At 36.9% G+C, this 15,580-nt stretch overlaps 1 protein-coding gene across 1 annotated transcript; it reads right to left on the bottom strand.

Moving 5' to 3' along the window:
- Nucleotides 1-65: 65 nt before the first annotated feature.
- LOC114534567 (core histone macro-H2A.1-like) lies at nucleotides 66-4,470 on the bottom strand. The gene is given in 6 exon segments (XM_028556029.1): nucleotides 66-431; nucleotides 1,998-2,172; nucleotides 2,356-2,445; nucleotides 2,584-2,965; nucleotides 3,911-3,948; nucleotides 3,951-4,470. Coding segments are annotated over 6 exon segments (1,089 nt in total). The 5' UTR covers nucleotides 4,192-4,470; the 3' UTR covers nucleotides 66-268.
- Between the last annotated feature and the right edge of the window lie 11,110 nt (nucleotides 4,471-15,580).

The raw sequence follows: 15,580 nt of genomic DNA, 5'->3' as shown, positions 1-15,580 counted from the left end.
TGAAACAAACTGAGGACTGTATTGATGAATAAATTTCATTATACCGAGTTTGCTACACTGAATTTTGTGTTAAATATCACAATATTTACGATAGACTATTTTTCTTCAACTAAAATTATCAAGAAATCTACAATTCATACTCACGGTTCAGTTTATATCGGCGGATTTCTCTATCATATCACTTTGATGTAATACAATAATTCAAATATTTATGGTTTATATGACATCAAATTAATTGTTAAAAGACGAATGTTACGTTTTTTATGCTTCATGCATCCAGTCTGGCCAACTCAGATGTGTAAACAGCAATACTCTCGTTGTCGTAAAGGACAAAATAGACAACTTTTAACGAGGTAGCCATGACAGAGACGAAATAGTCGGAAATAGCTCGAAGGATCACCTCTGCAGTGGCTTGCTTTGGAAGTTTATTCCTGAAAGAAAACGTTGACAAAACTATAACTGTCTGCTACGTTTTCAGATATTGTAGTTTTTAGATTTTGCGAAGAAAAAACCCGATATTAATAATACCTGGATTAAACTTTAAGCATCCGTTTTTGGTAAAAATTCCATGCCTAGTTATTAGAAATAAACCATTTTTTTTCTTTGAGACTAACTTTGGATTAGATTTAAGATTAGGTAGGGTTAATCCTAATCAACATAAAAACTGAATCCTAACTCTAATCCTAATCCCGGATTGAGGATTTACTGGACATGGAATTATTACCAGTGCCAGTTGAGAAAGGTCAGCTGTAATTAATTAATCTTTTAAGGGCAGAACATTTTATTTGGGGATCCGCTAATAAAATAGTCAAGGTTTTTGCTGAATGAAATTTCAGGCATTCTACAGAATCACCAGATCAGCATGTGTTAAACTTGATTTAAAATTACTTCTGAATAATAAAGTGAAAAAATGACTTAATGCTATATACACAAACTGCAAAATAAGATTTTGGCATTACACAGATCTCTTCTCTTCAAAGTGAATAAAAATGTAGGCTAAGTATACAGAATGTCAACCTCTACAAAAAAATGTTAAAGATAAAACCTTTATCAGCTATTATTCTCAGAGGAATATCATATAATGCCTATTGTCAATAAGAAGCAATAGAGTTCACCATTTCTAAAAATTACAGTGATTAGGGTAAAAACTAAGACATAATAATAATAATGTAGTATATAGACTGTACACAAGTTTGCTAAATCAAGCATCAAGTTTGGCCATTTCTGTGGTGTATGTTCCAATATCTTCCATTTTGGTCATGACAAATTTGATCTGTCTTAAAGAGGAGGCCATTACAGTGACAAAGTAATCGGAGATCGTCTTCAAGGTTGTTTGCACAATGGTTGCTTTCAAGTCAGGTTTTCTGCAAGGGAGAAAGCGAGGTAAGGGGTGACTGTGTTGCTGGCGATGAATTGTCAAGTTCTTGTTCCAAGGAGGAAGAAGAATCCAAAACCAGATACACATAATCAACAACCAATGTTTTGTTGTTAACAGAGGAAAATCCCTGCCATGTATGCACAAATATCTTTATGCAATTTACGCAAGATATTCCAGCTGATCTCACATGTGGTTAAGATGACCTGGACTAAAATCAAATCCACAGTCTACGCTTTATTTATTTGTAACCTATTGTCATTCATAATCCTTTGTTAAACTAGTTTAAATTTTGTAATTATGCTATAGGCTTTTATGCTATAAATTTAAAAGCAATTAAATATCATATTAAAAACTTATACTTAGCTTTTAATTTTGCCGGTTTCGGTTTTGTAAATATACAAAGTACCTTTTTAAACAAGCTTACACAATGAATACAAGGTTTGAAAACCCAAATATTCCTTTATATTTAAGCTCTTTATGTAATGATACAAGAAGGCCAAATGTAAACTAATGGCATTTTGGTTTGAGTGAATGCATTGAATTTAACCAACAAAAAATTTATCAAACAATAACATATCTAAGACTAATTCTTCAATGTGATGTAAAAAAATCTACTTACGCTCCACTTCCAATTGATGGCAGAGCAATACTTTTCAAATTTTTCTCATCGGCAAGAGTGAGAACGTTCTTCACAGCTTCTTCAATCTTCGCCAGGGCATCCTTCTGGGAAGCAGTTGGACTGTTTATATGAATGACAAATTTGGCAGGAAAACCATGTCCTTGGCAAATGGCAGCTAAAATAACAAGAAAATTCTTGTTAAAAATAATCTTTACAAGAGTAATACATGCCATCACACCTTCTGCCAAAACTAGCTTTTAAGGCTCCTAAATTTTTTAAGGTTTCTTGGCTAATTTGTGTAGCAGGGAACACAAATATTTCCCCATAATGTCCAATCTAAACTAATAATTGTGCTTACCATCAGCAACTTCCAAGGGACTCTTATCTTTTGCCAAATTTTTCACTTCTTCTTCAAAAGCCTCACCACCAGCCTTTTTCAGTGCATTACCTAAAGTTAATATCAAGTATAATGTCAGTATAATGCTATTTAATAAGTTAAACTAATCAGACTTTGTGCAATTCCAACCTGTGTTATTATTAAAAGGCTTCTATGATTTCAATAGAAATAATTACTGCATTCGCTTACCAACTTCTCCTGCCAGATTTAACTTTGCATTGCTTGGATGAACAATAGCATCAACATCAATCTCTGCAATATTTCCTTGCACTACACACAGAGACTGTCCTAAGAACAATGTTTTCTCAGACAGCAATGTGAATCCTGGTCCTAAATCATTGCTGGCATCTTTTTTTGCTGCTTTGCCACTCTTCTTTGGAGTTGATGCCTCTTTTTTCACAGGCTTTTTTGGTGTGGCTGCCTTCTTGGGAGTTGATTTTGATTCCTTCTTTTTTATCTTTGCCTTCAGTTCTTCCGGAGTATACAACTTGCCACCCTTTCTTTTCTTCAAGAGTTCTGGGTGAATTTTTGGTAAAACACCACCAGATGCAATGGTCACACCTTTCAGAAGCTGCAACAAAGATTGATCTTTTTGAGTTGGAAAAGAGTGGTGAATATTTTGTCAACTACAAAGGCTTCCTGCACTGAATATTATGCCATCACTCCCTACTTTTATTGTACATTTTAAATACAAATTGCCCACAAAATGTCAGTACATGGTTCTCTGAGACCTATATTCATGTGTTTTGATCTTAAACCAGCACAGCCCAGATAAGGGCTCTAGGAATTGTGTAAAATCCATCTCTTTTTACCCTAAATCAGCTCAGTCTAGATGAACTAATATACTATAATCACTATTATATACAGGTAAGTGCTCTTAGAATTGTGTAAATTAAACTAAAATATTTTCATCGGTTAAACTTTTTCTGCCTAACTTAAGTTTGCTGAATCTTTGCAACAATTTTGCAACTTGAATCAGTGTCGATAGCTGGGCCTATAAGAACTGAAGCTCACTCTATCATCGATAATCTACAACAGCCAAGTAATTATATATGGGGCAATAATTTACTTCCTGTTGATAGAAAAACCTCACCTAAAATTTTGATATTTTAGAAAATAACTTGCAATGAATACACTAGAGCCCAAAAATTTAACTTAATATAAACTTTTCCTAACAAAAGGAGACTGTGGTCTATTGATTGTCTCTCCTAAATACCAATGGCCAAGTGTTGGGTCCGACCACGCCACGTTCAAAATTTTGCGCGGGAACACCAACAGTGATTATTTTTCAAAGCAGCTGCAACAAAGGTTTTGACCAGGCATTTTCCAGATCGCTTTATATAGGGTCAAAATCGCTGCAAATACATCCGAAGTGGGACGGTTTTTGATGAATCGGGATATTTGATTATTACAAAGGTTAAAATATTTCTAAATAAGGACTAAAGCGAAACAAAGGCAAACGAAATAGTCAAAGAGAAGGTCGAAGGACTTCAAGCACATGGTGGTCAAAACATACCTTGTGAAGTTCGTCGTCGTTCGCGATTGCCAGTAGGTGTGTCGGGGTATAATTCTTGATCTCTTGTTGTCTCTTGCGGCATTACCGGCCAACTCGAGAATCTCTGCCGTGAGATATTCCATCACGGCCGCTTGATACACTGGAGCGCCCGAAGCTATGCGATAATGGTGCGTGGTTTTTCTCAAAAATCTATGCACTCTACTCACAGGAAAGATCAGGCCAGCCTTCTGAGAGCGAGTGCTTCTCATGCGCTTCGCTGCTTTACCTCCACGGGCTGACATGTTGATGATTTAAATGAAAATATATAGAAACTCTTATCCAAACAGTTGCTTGCACTAATAATGGCTTCTTCAAGGATTTCTCAGCGTCCTTTTAGAAACAATCGAACACCTTGTTAACCAATCACAGCGCAGAAAAGGAAAATTTGAATTGATGAGCCCATAATTGATGTGCACATTAGGCGGCAAAACGGAAATACTTCATTTTGGGAGAATATAAGGGTTGATCTTGATAGCCAGTCGACAAATAAACAAACTATTTTTGTCATTGAAGAGATTATTATATTAATTTCCCTTTCACATAAATTCAAAATTAGGAAAATTCGTCACTGGTCTTTACAGCTGGAATGAGCATTTCAAAATCAGTAAATTTAGAAATTTAGTTACGAAATAATGAATAAAAATATGAATCTGGTACAGAATAAAATTGTCATACACATAGGTGTAGAGTTTTATTTTGAGCCTCTGGGGGGGCTCAAATTTTAGATACATGATATCTAGCTAGCAACACCTTCTGACATTAGATACAGTTAAATTTACAATAAATTTCCTCTTGATATATAGTTGCATCGGTAGTCATGGTTTATATGGCCGACAGGCGGAGAAAATATTTACCAATGATTATGACCTGTTGTGGGTAGAAAAACTAATGAAAGATAAAATGAACAAGCTGCCATGTATTTTATGATTTTATAACTCGAAAATTCTGTATTTTGCAATTGCTTTTCCGAGTTGTTTGATATATTATTATATTCACTATGATAATACTGTTTCATGTGTATGTAAGGATGCCTTTTCAAAGATTCAACATTGCTCTGATGCAAATATTACTTTCTGGAAAATTTCTAGGGGGGCTGAGCCCCCCTTGTAAGATTTCTCCGGGGGCTCCAGCCCCTCAGCCCCCCCATACTCTACGCCTATGGTCATACAAAAGTTTTTTGTGAATAAAGAGTGCATAATAATTAAAATACATCAAATTTTTTAATTGAAAATGTATATTTCGAGTCAATTTGGATTCATATTCAGCATTATGCAAAAGTTATCGTTTGGAAATACATTGAACTAGATTTTGCTCAAAGCCAAAGGTAGTTTTATTTACAGTTTGTAATGTAAACAAACGCAGCTAGTTTACATCACTATATCTCTTGAAATATCCTGTCCTGTCAGAATATATATTACAATTTTAGTTCACAATATTTCTAAACGAATAAGAAATAGTTTATGCTCAAAAAAACGGGAAAACATACAAAATATGGGCAATTTCTAAACATGGCGTCCTCCAATGTTATGAGCAGAACCGATGCGCAGAAGCGGCTGTGAACTGTCTTTAACAATTTTTTAAATTTTTTTCCTCAAAATGTGCAAAAATCGGCTCGAGAAATCACGCAGGAGCTATTGGCCTAAAAAATCACTCCCTCAGTATGTGGTTCTTGTTATTAAGGGCTTTAAGGCGATACTATCGCTATTGATCACTTTAGCCGTGCATAATTTTGCCGGTTTCGTTTGATTACGAAAAAAAAAGATGAAAACTTCCTCATCGTTCGGGCATATGGACGTTTCCTTTATACGGTAAAAACGATCAGACCGGTCCTGTTGCATTTTAGTACAGACAGTTACTGATTTTTTAGAGTGTTTCAAGAACTTTGCATTGACGTATATCGTAATTTACATCTGCCTGGTACAGGAAATGCGGTTTCCTGCTATTCCTATATTTCCTATATTTTTAACGGAATACTCTATTTCAATTCAGCCATTTTGGTCGCATAAAGGGAGACGCCCTTATACGGCAAATAAAAAGTGGCGAGTTGTGTTGACGGCATCCACTGAGCCGTCAATTGATTTCTTTTCGGAAAATAAGCCAAACAAACTGAATAATATTCCAGAAATATAATAATATTCCATAATCACCATCAGGACCAATGGTCTGGAAATAATTCCATGGTTCGGCATGCCTTTTGTCTCAAAAATTGAATAACTGATATCAAATGTAGACATCGTCAAAACAAGAAGATTTCCTAGCGTATTGTTTGCCCCCCACCCCTCCCCCACACACAATTGACATTAGGACACGCGCAGAAAAAAATTTACAGTGATTCATTTCAAAAAGACTAACAAAGTAACAGTCCAATGAAATAATCCTGGACTGACAAGCGAGTTCTATGTAGGCCTATAAATCATTTGTGGTAGCATACAGTGATGCTTTGCCTGACTGTACTATGACATTTGCCGGGCTAAGAAATCAGTTGAAGACTATCTATATCATTTAACTTATCGTGGAAAGATTTCGAAGCAATCATCTTTAATTTATACTTCCAAAACATCCCTTGAAACTTTGTAGGCGACTTCATATGTGAAATGAACGTTAAATTTTTAAAACATATGTCTTTTTCACATTCAATTCTTTATTCTTGGTCAAAACAAATTACCTAATTAAATATTCACTGGCGACACAAAAAGAAACTCCGCAAAATCTTAGCTATCCAGCTTGGATTTTTTAATTTAAAAAAATATGAGAGTAATTAGTACGCATGGAATACACTTGGTGTTTTGTGTTGTGAAGTTCTTATATTTCAGTTGAATCTTTTTTAAAAGGCTAATAACAAATATATTACTTAGTCTGATCTGCAAGTTCAATCAACTTCCTATATCGTAACAGCATGTAATTAATTAGCGCTACAATTCATGAGCTGGTCATTACGGATTACAACGAGTGCGCTGATTGGCTGCATCGGTTTGTGAATCAGCAGCTCATTGATTGATGAACGGCAGATGGCCGGCCGAATGACGCAATGCAAAATCCGGACTCGTCGCGAAGGTACTGGAGCGCGAGATCTGGAGAATGGATGGTTTAAATGCAAACCAAAATACATAATGAATACAGATATACACATTGTAGACATGGGACAGGTTATGAAAACTCTTTATCAACTACATTTTAGGCAGTTAAATCGTAGTTTAATGCACGACTTTGATTGGCATTTCTGTCAGTAACTATACTTAATAATTTACTACAAAGCACAAGCTTTCCAATTAATTTACGTTGCAGAAATATAATGAACGGAGTTAATGGATATAGAGATATGTGGCAGGTTGTATTATACAACTGGCCCCGTGTTAGGAATACCGAGAAGGGAAAGTTTTTAGTCAAACTATACAATTTTTTTCACCGTCATTGTTGTTTGCCTAGATGTAAGTAGTATTAAATATTAAAATCTTGGAGCCCACGATTTTTGATAACATTAACGACAATAGATCGGCCACAGGGAAGAGGCACCTTGAACGTCAACGGTGGAGGGGGGGAGAGGCCAGAGGCGAGGCAAATTTTTCAAATGGAAGGTTAAAATTTTCGCAAGATTCTCACGATTGATTCAGTTCTCACAAGGTTCGCACTAAAATTCAGTCACACACAATCTCCAAAAATTTGTTTTCGTTTCTGAGGCAGGTGAAAAGATTTGAATACGCGAGCGGAAAAATTCATTATATACAATTTACAAGTCAAATCGAGTGTCAAACAGAATGTCTCAAATTAGCTGTGGCTGTTGGCTGCTGATCATTGATTATTGAAAGCTTTCACTGAACTTTACCTGAGACTGCTCAGCTTTTCCGAATATTGGATTGAACTTTGAAAGCTGCCTCACCCTCATGCACACTTTTTGAGCGTGACATAGAATTTTCGTTATTACTGACCAAGGTGAAAATGCTATGATAGCAGTGAAGTAATTCTGGGTAAAACAAGGGTGAATCAGGCTCAGATCAGGTGAAATACCGCCATGGAAACTTGAACAACAAACTCGACAAGATCAATATATTCCACTCGAGTGTAAGTGTGAGTGAGGTTTTAGAATACTGGCGGCTATAGATTCCAACTAAGGGCGCGCTTTCCATTAAGCGGCCAAAATCAGGGCAGTATTTTGTTAAGAATATAGCGGTGAAACAGCATTTCCCGTGCAGGTTAGGTGTAAATAACGCTATACTTGAATGCAGAGAGTTCTTGAAATGCTCTAAAATTGCAGTAATCTGTCTGTATCGAAATACAACAGGACCGGTCTGGCCGTTTTTTCCGTAGTAAAGGAAAGCGCCCTAAAACTTGTAGTGTTAACGACGATTCAGAGCCTTAGATCAAAGCCCCTCTCCCCAAGCACTCCCCACAACCCCTCCTCCGGAACCTCCCATCCAATCCATCGCAAAGATGATAAATGAAAACATAGTCAATATAACAAGATGATAAAAACCTGTCAGAAGAACACAAAAAATGGCCTTGATGCGATTATATAATCTCATTATCTATATTTTTCAGTTCACGAAAGAATCCCGAATTTTCTGCTAGTTCACGGCCTTGCTTGAGTAGTATTATCAAGTACGTTAAAGATATACTAAAGTGATAAGGGTTGAGGCGTAACTAATTACTTACTTGTGAAGGCCTGTTTACACTGGCGATTTTATTGCGATTTTCTTCTTTTGATAGATGTGAACGAGTAATAAGTTACGAATGCTGGGATGTGTACGAGCTCCTATTTGAACATCGGTAACTAATTCACTCGTTCATATCTATCAAAAGAAGAAAATCACACATATTGAAATCGTAGCAAAAATTGCAAGTGTCTCATTGAAAGAAGTCGATTTCTGAAATATGTGAATGAAGTTCGTTGCGAGTAAGCCTAAGGGGCTGTTCACATGATTCGGCTTACATAAGATTAAGACAAAGATTTAGACGATTGAGATGCTGGACTTTGAGGTATTGAAAGAAGTCTTGTGACACCAAGGGCCGATTGTTTAAAATTCCCTACAAGATTTTGGGTACGTTCCAATTTAATGAACCAGGGAGTAGCGTATAGCAGCGTCTTCCAATTACTTTCTAAACTGAAAGTGGGATGGCAAGTGATTAATTAACTTCATACGCAAAACATTTCTGGACGTTTCGAACGACATTGTTCGCTCGCTCTTTCTTGAAAGTGGGATGGCAAGTGATTAATTAACTTCATACGCAAAACATTTCTGGACGTTTCGAACGACATTGTTCGCTCGCTCTTTCTTGTATGCAGTCGTTATGCCGGCCAAAAACAAGCATGTGACTTATTGATTTTAACACCCTAAAGCGATAATCTCGGCTTTTCCGATTAACAAAGAATGCTCTTTGCCATTTTTCTGTTTGCCCATGCAACTGATGCAAGGTATAAATATACGCGGCTAAAAGTCTAAATGCAACCCTAAAATGGCAGTTTTATTAGAATTTTTATAATGAATACGTTTATCTCTGGCGTCATCGCTGCTTCCTATCAGGAATATTTCACAATACTTTCAAAAATCATTCATTCTAAAACATCAGAGCACCCTTTGATTATAGCTACATATATAGTCAACATTCATTGGATTCCAATGGCCGATTCGATACGTATTATTTAACTACACCAAAATATAGACAAAACGCTTTCTGAGTCCCGGCGTTTCGACCTAAGCCGGAGTCGAAAGAGAGTTAGTATGAAAAAAACATATGATTTCTATTAGGTACTTCGTGGCAAAAAAACATTGTTAAGAGTTTTATCACTGATCTGAAATGCAGTGGTAAAATATATTACCGTTTCTTAATTTCCGCTCCCCTCGGCAAAAATGAGGTGCATTGCTATTATTCTACCTGCCTGGTATGCAAGAGAGGTGCATGCATGTTGATTCTGATATTGATTTGGTTGAAAATAATTTATCGTAACAAACAACGTGTCTAATTCGGAGTATTTTCAAATCATGCGGTTTGCCCACGCGACTTTTAAACAAATACTGCATTAATCATAGTGCGCATAAAATACTCTTTTTCCCATAGCTTTCCATAAACGCCTTGTGACAGGTGGTAGCCAACGTTGAACAACAGTGGATATGCCTGATCATACGATATCGTTGTAATCAGTTTCTTCATTACTCATTACTGGTGTAGCTTCCACTTTCCACTTCTCCGATTCTGCACATCAAATTTTCGGCGAAGAAAAGCGAAAGTAATCATCGCGATTTCTCTGCGAATGTTCTTTAAGGAATCTTCTATAATTATATACGTTTGTCCGGTAGCACAAGCGAAACGAAGCGTCGACAAACTCACGGGCCGGACATTCTCCTCTTAATTGTGATTCCAGTTCCGGAAGCGCCTGAGCAAGATTCCAGTTTTTGTCGGACGCATGCCCATAAGCGAGTTTATAAGGCATCGAAAATCAGTGTTAGCCGTAAAGCGTTTTGAATTGTCGCACGAGTCAAGTCGAATTCGAAGTCAAAGTCGTTTCAGGATACAAATCGGGACGACGGTATTCCTAATGGCGTTCGAGTCGTCCCCAAAGCGTATAGGAAAGACCCACGAGTTCTATGTGAATTTGAATTCCGTCTGTGAACGAAAGGCGATACAAGACACAGAAGTCCTGAAGCATTTTGTCTCGGATATGATGCATCGCTCATCTCCGAATTCGCAAAGACGTGCGCATACCCTGATGAAGCTCGCGCCGAGGATCGAGACGGAAAATAGAAACTACATCAAAGAGCGAATGTACCGAAGGCTGGCCATGGAAGCACAGAATGCGGTGTTTGGAAAGCCATATCTGCCAGACAATCCGAAAGATGAAATAAGTTAGATTATATACGTTGCAGTGATTTGAACCTCGCAAAATTCATGCCTCTTTGCTTCTAGATGACGCTTGAGTTAAAAACGTTGTGTCCAGCGCATGAGACTATGAGAGGGTGTTCAACAAGACGTTGGACACACATACTTTAGCTAGGTTATAAAGTTAACAGTGCAATTTAATACGGCTATAGTGCTGTGCGTGCGTGTGTACAGAAATATTTATACTTACTAAGTACAAACAGAAGAGACCGTCAGATAAAAGTTTGCGACTGTATAAATTACGAGATCTTGTCATAAGATTACATAAACATTTGCATGCATGAGGCAGCAATGAAATCGGCTGTACGTGTACGTAAAATCTATTTATTTAAACGGAAAATATATATAGCCGATCTATTTATTTGTGTTCGCCTGATGCTGTGATATAACGAGTGTGTATACCGTCGTTTTGACGTGAAATCAGTGTCCTTGTTTGAAAAGGATCACAATACATCCTGTTCACTGTAAACACTATAGCTGTTAATAATAGCAGGTTTTTCTATCAATTAATATGTGTGTAACGAGGAATTAAAAATTCATAACCGTCTCATCAGAAACGGTTGACTTGCATATCTATTGGCACATTGTCGATATATCTGAAGATCGTGCAATGAAACTCGACGTCAGTTTTAGTTGTAGGTCTGTGTATTTAAAATGAACACAAATTTGGTTTCAAAGCTAACTTGTCGTTATAGCTTACGGGCGTATTTTAATCTGAAATACGCAAATCGTAAGGTTTATCGCACCTTTTAGGTGTGAATCTAATTTTGTCCACGGGAGTCGTTTCCTGCGATTTGCTAATAGCCCAACTAACGACGTAAATTTTGACTGGGGAATGGGGAAAAACTGAAAAGAGATGCGTCTCTGCCTGAATGTTTGACCATACACAAGCCTTAGAAAAACACACGATTCGTTTAGGCTTTCAGACATTCTTAGAGGTCTACCTTCAAATTTAGACAATTCAATTTAGTGTCGAATTAACTTTTGACGGATGTTTTGCAGCCGTTTGACTTGTCTCTGCGTAATGCGTGGCAAAGGCAGGGAATTTCAAAGAAACCGTTGTGCGGTTGTTTTCAATAACAGACCGTGTTACATGCGTCAGAAGTGAATTGGACATAATTGGATCGTGTAAACAGAGCTTTAAAAAAAATCAATTGCGGTGCCTGGGTGCTCGTATTTATCATCAATACTGATGCACTCGTACATTTGAAACAGGCATTCCTTTTGGAAGGCGGCCATTATTGAGATTCTCGAAGTAATGGCGGAGTGCTAATGGCGCGAAACCACAATTTACGCCATATTTCTGAAATAAGGAATTGTAAAGTTTATGATGTTATAAAATGCGCGTAAACTAGCAAAGTTGGCAAAATTGTGCACTCTTTATCGCACAAAAGTTTACAGTGTACGTCCGAGATATCATTTCTAAATCTATAGCTCAATTTATTACTACCATAAAGAAATGCGAAGTTGTGATCTCACAACATGAGAAAATCACATATAATTATATATTCCTTTAAGGTTGTGCGTTAGTTTTGTGTGCACCCAAGCGGTCGGCCTAAATTTTGTAACATTTATAGCAGTTTGCAACTGTTTTATTTTACTCTTCTAGAAAATGACTTTTTCCCGAGATAATAATTGTTCTGTAATGCAAATCGTCGAATAGTCTGTTATCAACGTCACAAAGGCGTATTTTTTGAAAATATCAGCGAGCAAGCCCTCTCGGCCATTCCACTGATGAAAGGCTGATCTGATAACCGATACCTAAAATTTACTTTCACAAAACCGTAACTAGAGTTCTACTCCAGACAGAAACTAGTAGACCTGAATAAAGGATCTAAAAACTGAAAAAAGCTAGCAGTTTTACGTTTATTTTCGCCAAAACAACCAAGCACGCGCGGTAATAACCTTTAATGTTTAAATTAGTTTTGAAGATTAGGTCTGTGATGTATGAAAAAAACAGCATATTAATGAATGAGATTGATAAAATGCAAACTTGGCTGTGAAGAAGTAATTACAGGTTGATACGAAAATCACACGCAACTGTGTCAACAACAAAACCGCGAGTGAAGTTTTGATAAAAGGGCATAACGCCATCTAGGCATGATAGTAAAAAAGTACTAGAAATGATGTGATTTCAAAAAGAGCCCGGTTTAGAATTCAAATCTTATACTCCTAAGAATAATTCAGTATAAATTATAGGATTGGACGTATTCGCGTCCTGTTACTCGTCACTCGTGTCATTTCGGGTACCGTTATTGGATGAGACCGTTCATGTCATTTCGAGTACTCGAATTGGATGAGACCGTTCAATAGCAGTTGACCTGATAAACTGATGGCTCAATTTCAGAGCTGCGCTAAGGATACCTGAAGGTGCTAGTTCATATCACGCTCTTGACACAACAAAGTATTATCGACGATCTCCGCAGGCTGTGAGACTAATATGCCATAATGATTAATATTTAAACACCATTGACTATTGAAAACTCTTTATTAATTCAGGAATCTTTGATTAATCATTGCTTCGCCATGTTTATCTTTAAATTACATCGCCCATGAACTAATGCCAAGGTTCGTTCGCGTGTTATCTGCAACAACTACAGCTTTAGAAGATTCAAACTTCTCGAAAAAGCCCGGCGATCGAACGATGGAAATCAGGCCTATTGAATAGAAAAAAGTATCATCCGGCGGCCAGACTTTATTAAGTAGCTGAAGTATGAAGCGAGTTTTCAATTTAGTTAAAATACGTTAGAAATTATGAAATTGCATACTAGGTACTATAAAAATTATTTGTACTGCGAACTTGAAAATACTTGCAAGCCTTATCAGAGCTTCGATGTGCGACAGTTTATACACAACTATTTCATCGCTGGCACAGATCGGGGCCAGTGAAGATGCGTGCAAGTTTCAGAGTGATCAAAAAGGTCGCGCTTTTTTAGATTTTCAAAGACATTTGTCTGTCTGTCTGTCTGTCTGTCTGTCTGTCTGTCTGTCTGTCTGTCTGTCTGTCTGTCTGTCTGTCTGTCTGTCTGTCTGTCTGTCTGTCTGTCTGTCTGTCTGTCTGTCTGTCTGTCTGTCTGTCTGTCTGTCTGTCTGCCTGCCTGCCTGCCCATAGAGATTATAAATAACACTAGAGGAGCCATTGGTATCCGGAAAACATCAGTCGAAAAAGGGAGCCGCTTATTGGCTAGATCAATGCATCCTTAGCGAACATGCACTTTAGCAACAACTAAAATTTGTATTAAAAATTATCTTCGTTTTTTAGGACGCTTTGCTGGTCTTTTGAGGAAAAACAGTGTTTTTTGGAACTGGTTTTACTACCTGAAATGATATCTTAGGAAAAAAACATCTAGAAAAAAACTCGTTAAAAACGAAATATTTTGGCCTCGGACATCGTGAATGATTCAATAACCAGGACTTGGATTTGCCCCCCAATTTCTCCTCGTCCGTCTGTGCATAGCTTTAAATCAACATGAGAATGTACAAGTGATGTTACAAATGTGCTACTGCTCTGATTGCGACTCCCAGTGCTACATCGACTTGCCCGCGCCAATGAAAGATAGACAAATTGTGTAAATTAATACAATTTTGTGGTAGTATCAGCATCCACAATATCAGTCAGTATTGTGTTTTCAAAATTAAGCATCTGAATGATTACTGCAGCAATCTTATTTGTAAACCTTACAAAATGCATGGAAAAATACTTCATAATTCATATTCACTACACTCACCTCACCGAATCTCACAATCCCACGTGTTCTCCCAAAACACATTGTTTTTCCAGCACGTTTTTGACAATTTTTATCTTCTTAACAGTGAAAATAAATAAGAAACAATCAGATCCGGAAAAACGAAGAGAATCTCTCAAATCAACGATTTTCCATATAATGATTTCCCACCCACATTGCACATATCAAAGACTCGTTCACAGTTCGGCAGGTGCGATTAAATTATTCCGAATCAGCGATTATATTGCATGATTATGAATTTAGTGAATCATGCGGAATTGACACATGAGATTGGCACGTGAGTTTGGCACGTGGGATTGACAACAGACTAAGTAGTCGAAGATTGACAGAAAACTGTGGGTGACATGCTTGAAAATAAATTTTAACTTGAAAATCTCACTGGTTCACTTTGCGCATTACTGTTTTGAAATTTCAAATTCCCTCTGAATGCGTGCTCTTTCGAAAGATATTAAAACATCATTTGGCACTGAGGTGTGAAATGGCCATTTTGAGACTGATATACACAAGGTTTTATTACATGAGCTGATTTGCTTTTACCTTGCGCAATTAAGCTTCAAATCTTTGAAAGTCATATTTTGTTGAGCAGTTGGAAATCAGTATAAAGAATTGCGTCAATAATATAAATGCAAATCAATTTCCGCGATGCCGTGAAGCGACGAATATAAAACAAGTTCGCAACTTTTTCAGGATATTCGCATACCTTCAGACAGATTCTGAATGGTTTCAACGTTAAACTCGCGTATGCCAAAAAAATGAAGCAATAAATTGTTAATTTTTTGATAAAAAATTTCGCGTCACAAAAACTAATACGTCGATTCAATTGAATATTTAGACGCGTATTAATTTCAACGTCTAACATACCTGATATATTCCTAATTAATTCCTCTCATTAAACTTAGCATCAAATGTGGTATAATAATAACAGCTGCCTAAAATAGACAAAACTTCTCGACGTTTCGACCTGAGGACCTTCGTCAGGAGAGTAAATATGATTAGGAGAGTCAGTATAAAG

Source organism: Dendronephthya gigantea, unplaced genomic scaffold, assembly GCF_004324835.1.
Source record: "Dendronephthya gigantea isolate DGI-Jeju-01 unplaced genomic scaffold, DenGig_1.0 000103F, whole genome shotgun sequence".
NCBI lineage: Eukaryota > Metazoa > Cnidaria > Anthozoa > Malacalcyonacea > Nephtheidae > Dendronephthya > Dendronephthya gigantea.
This window is presented reverse-complemented; position numbering and strand designations above follow the sequence as displayed.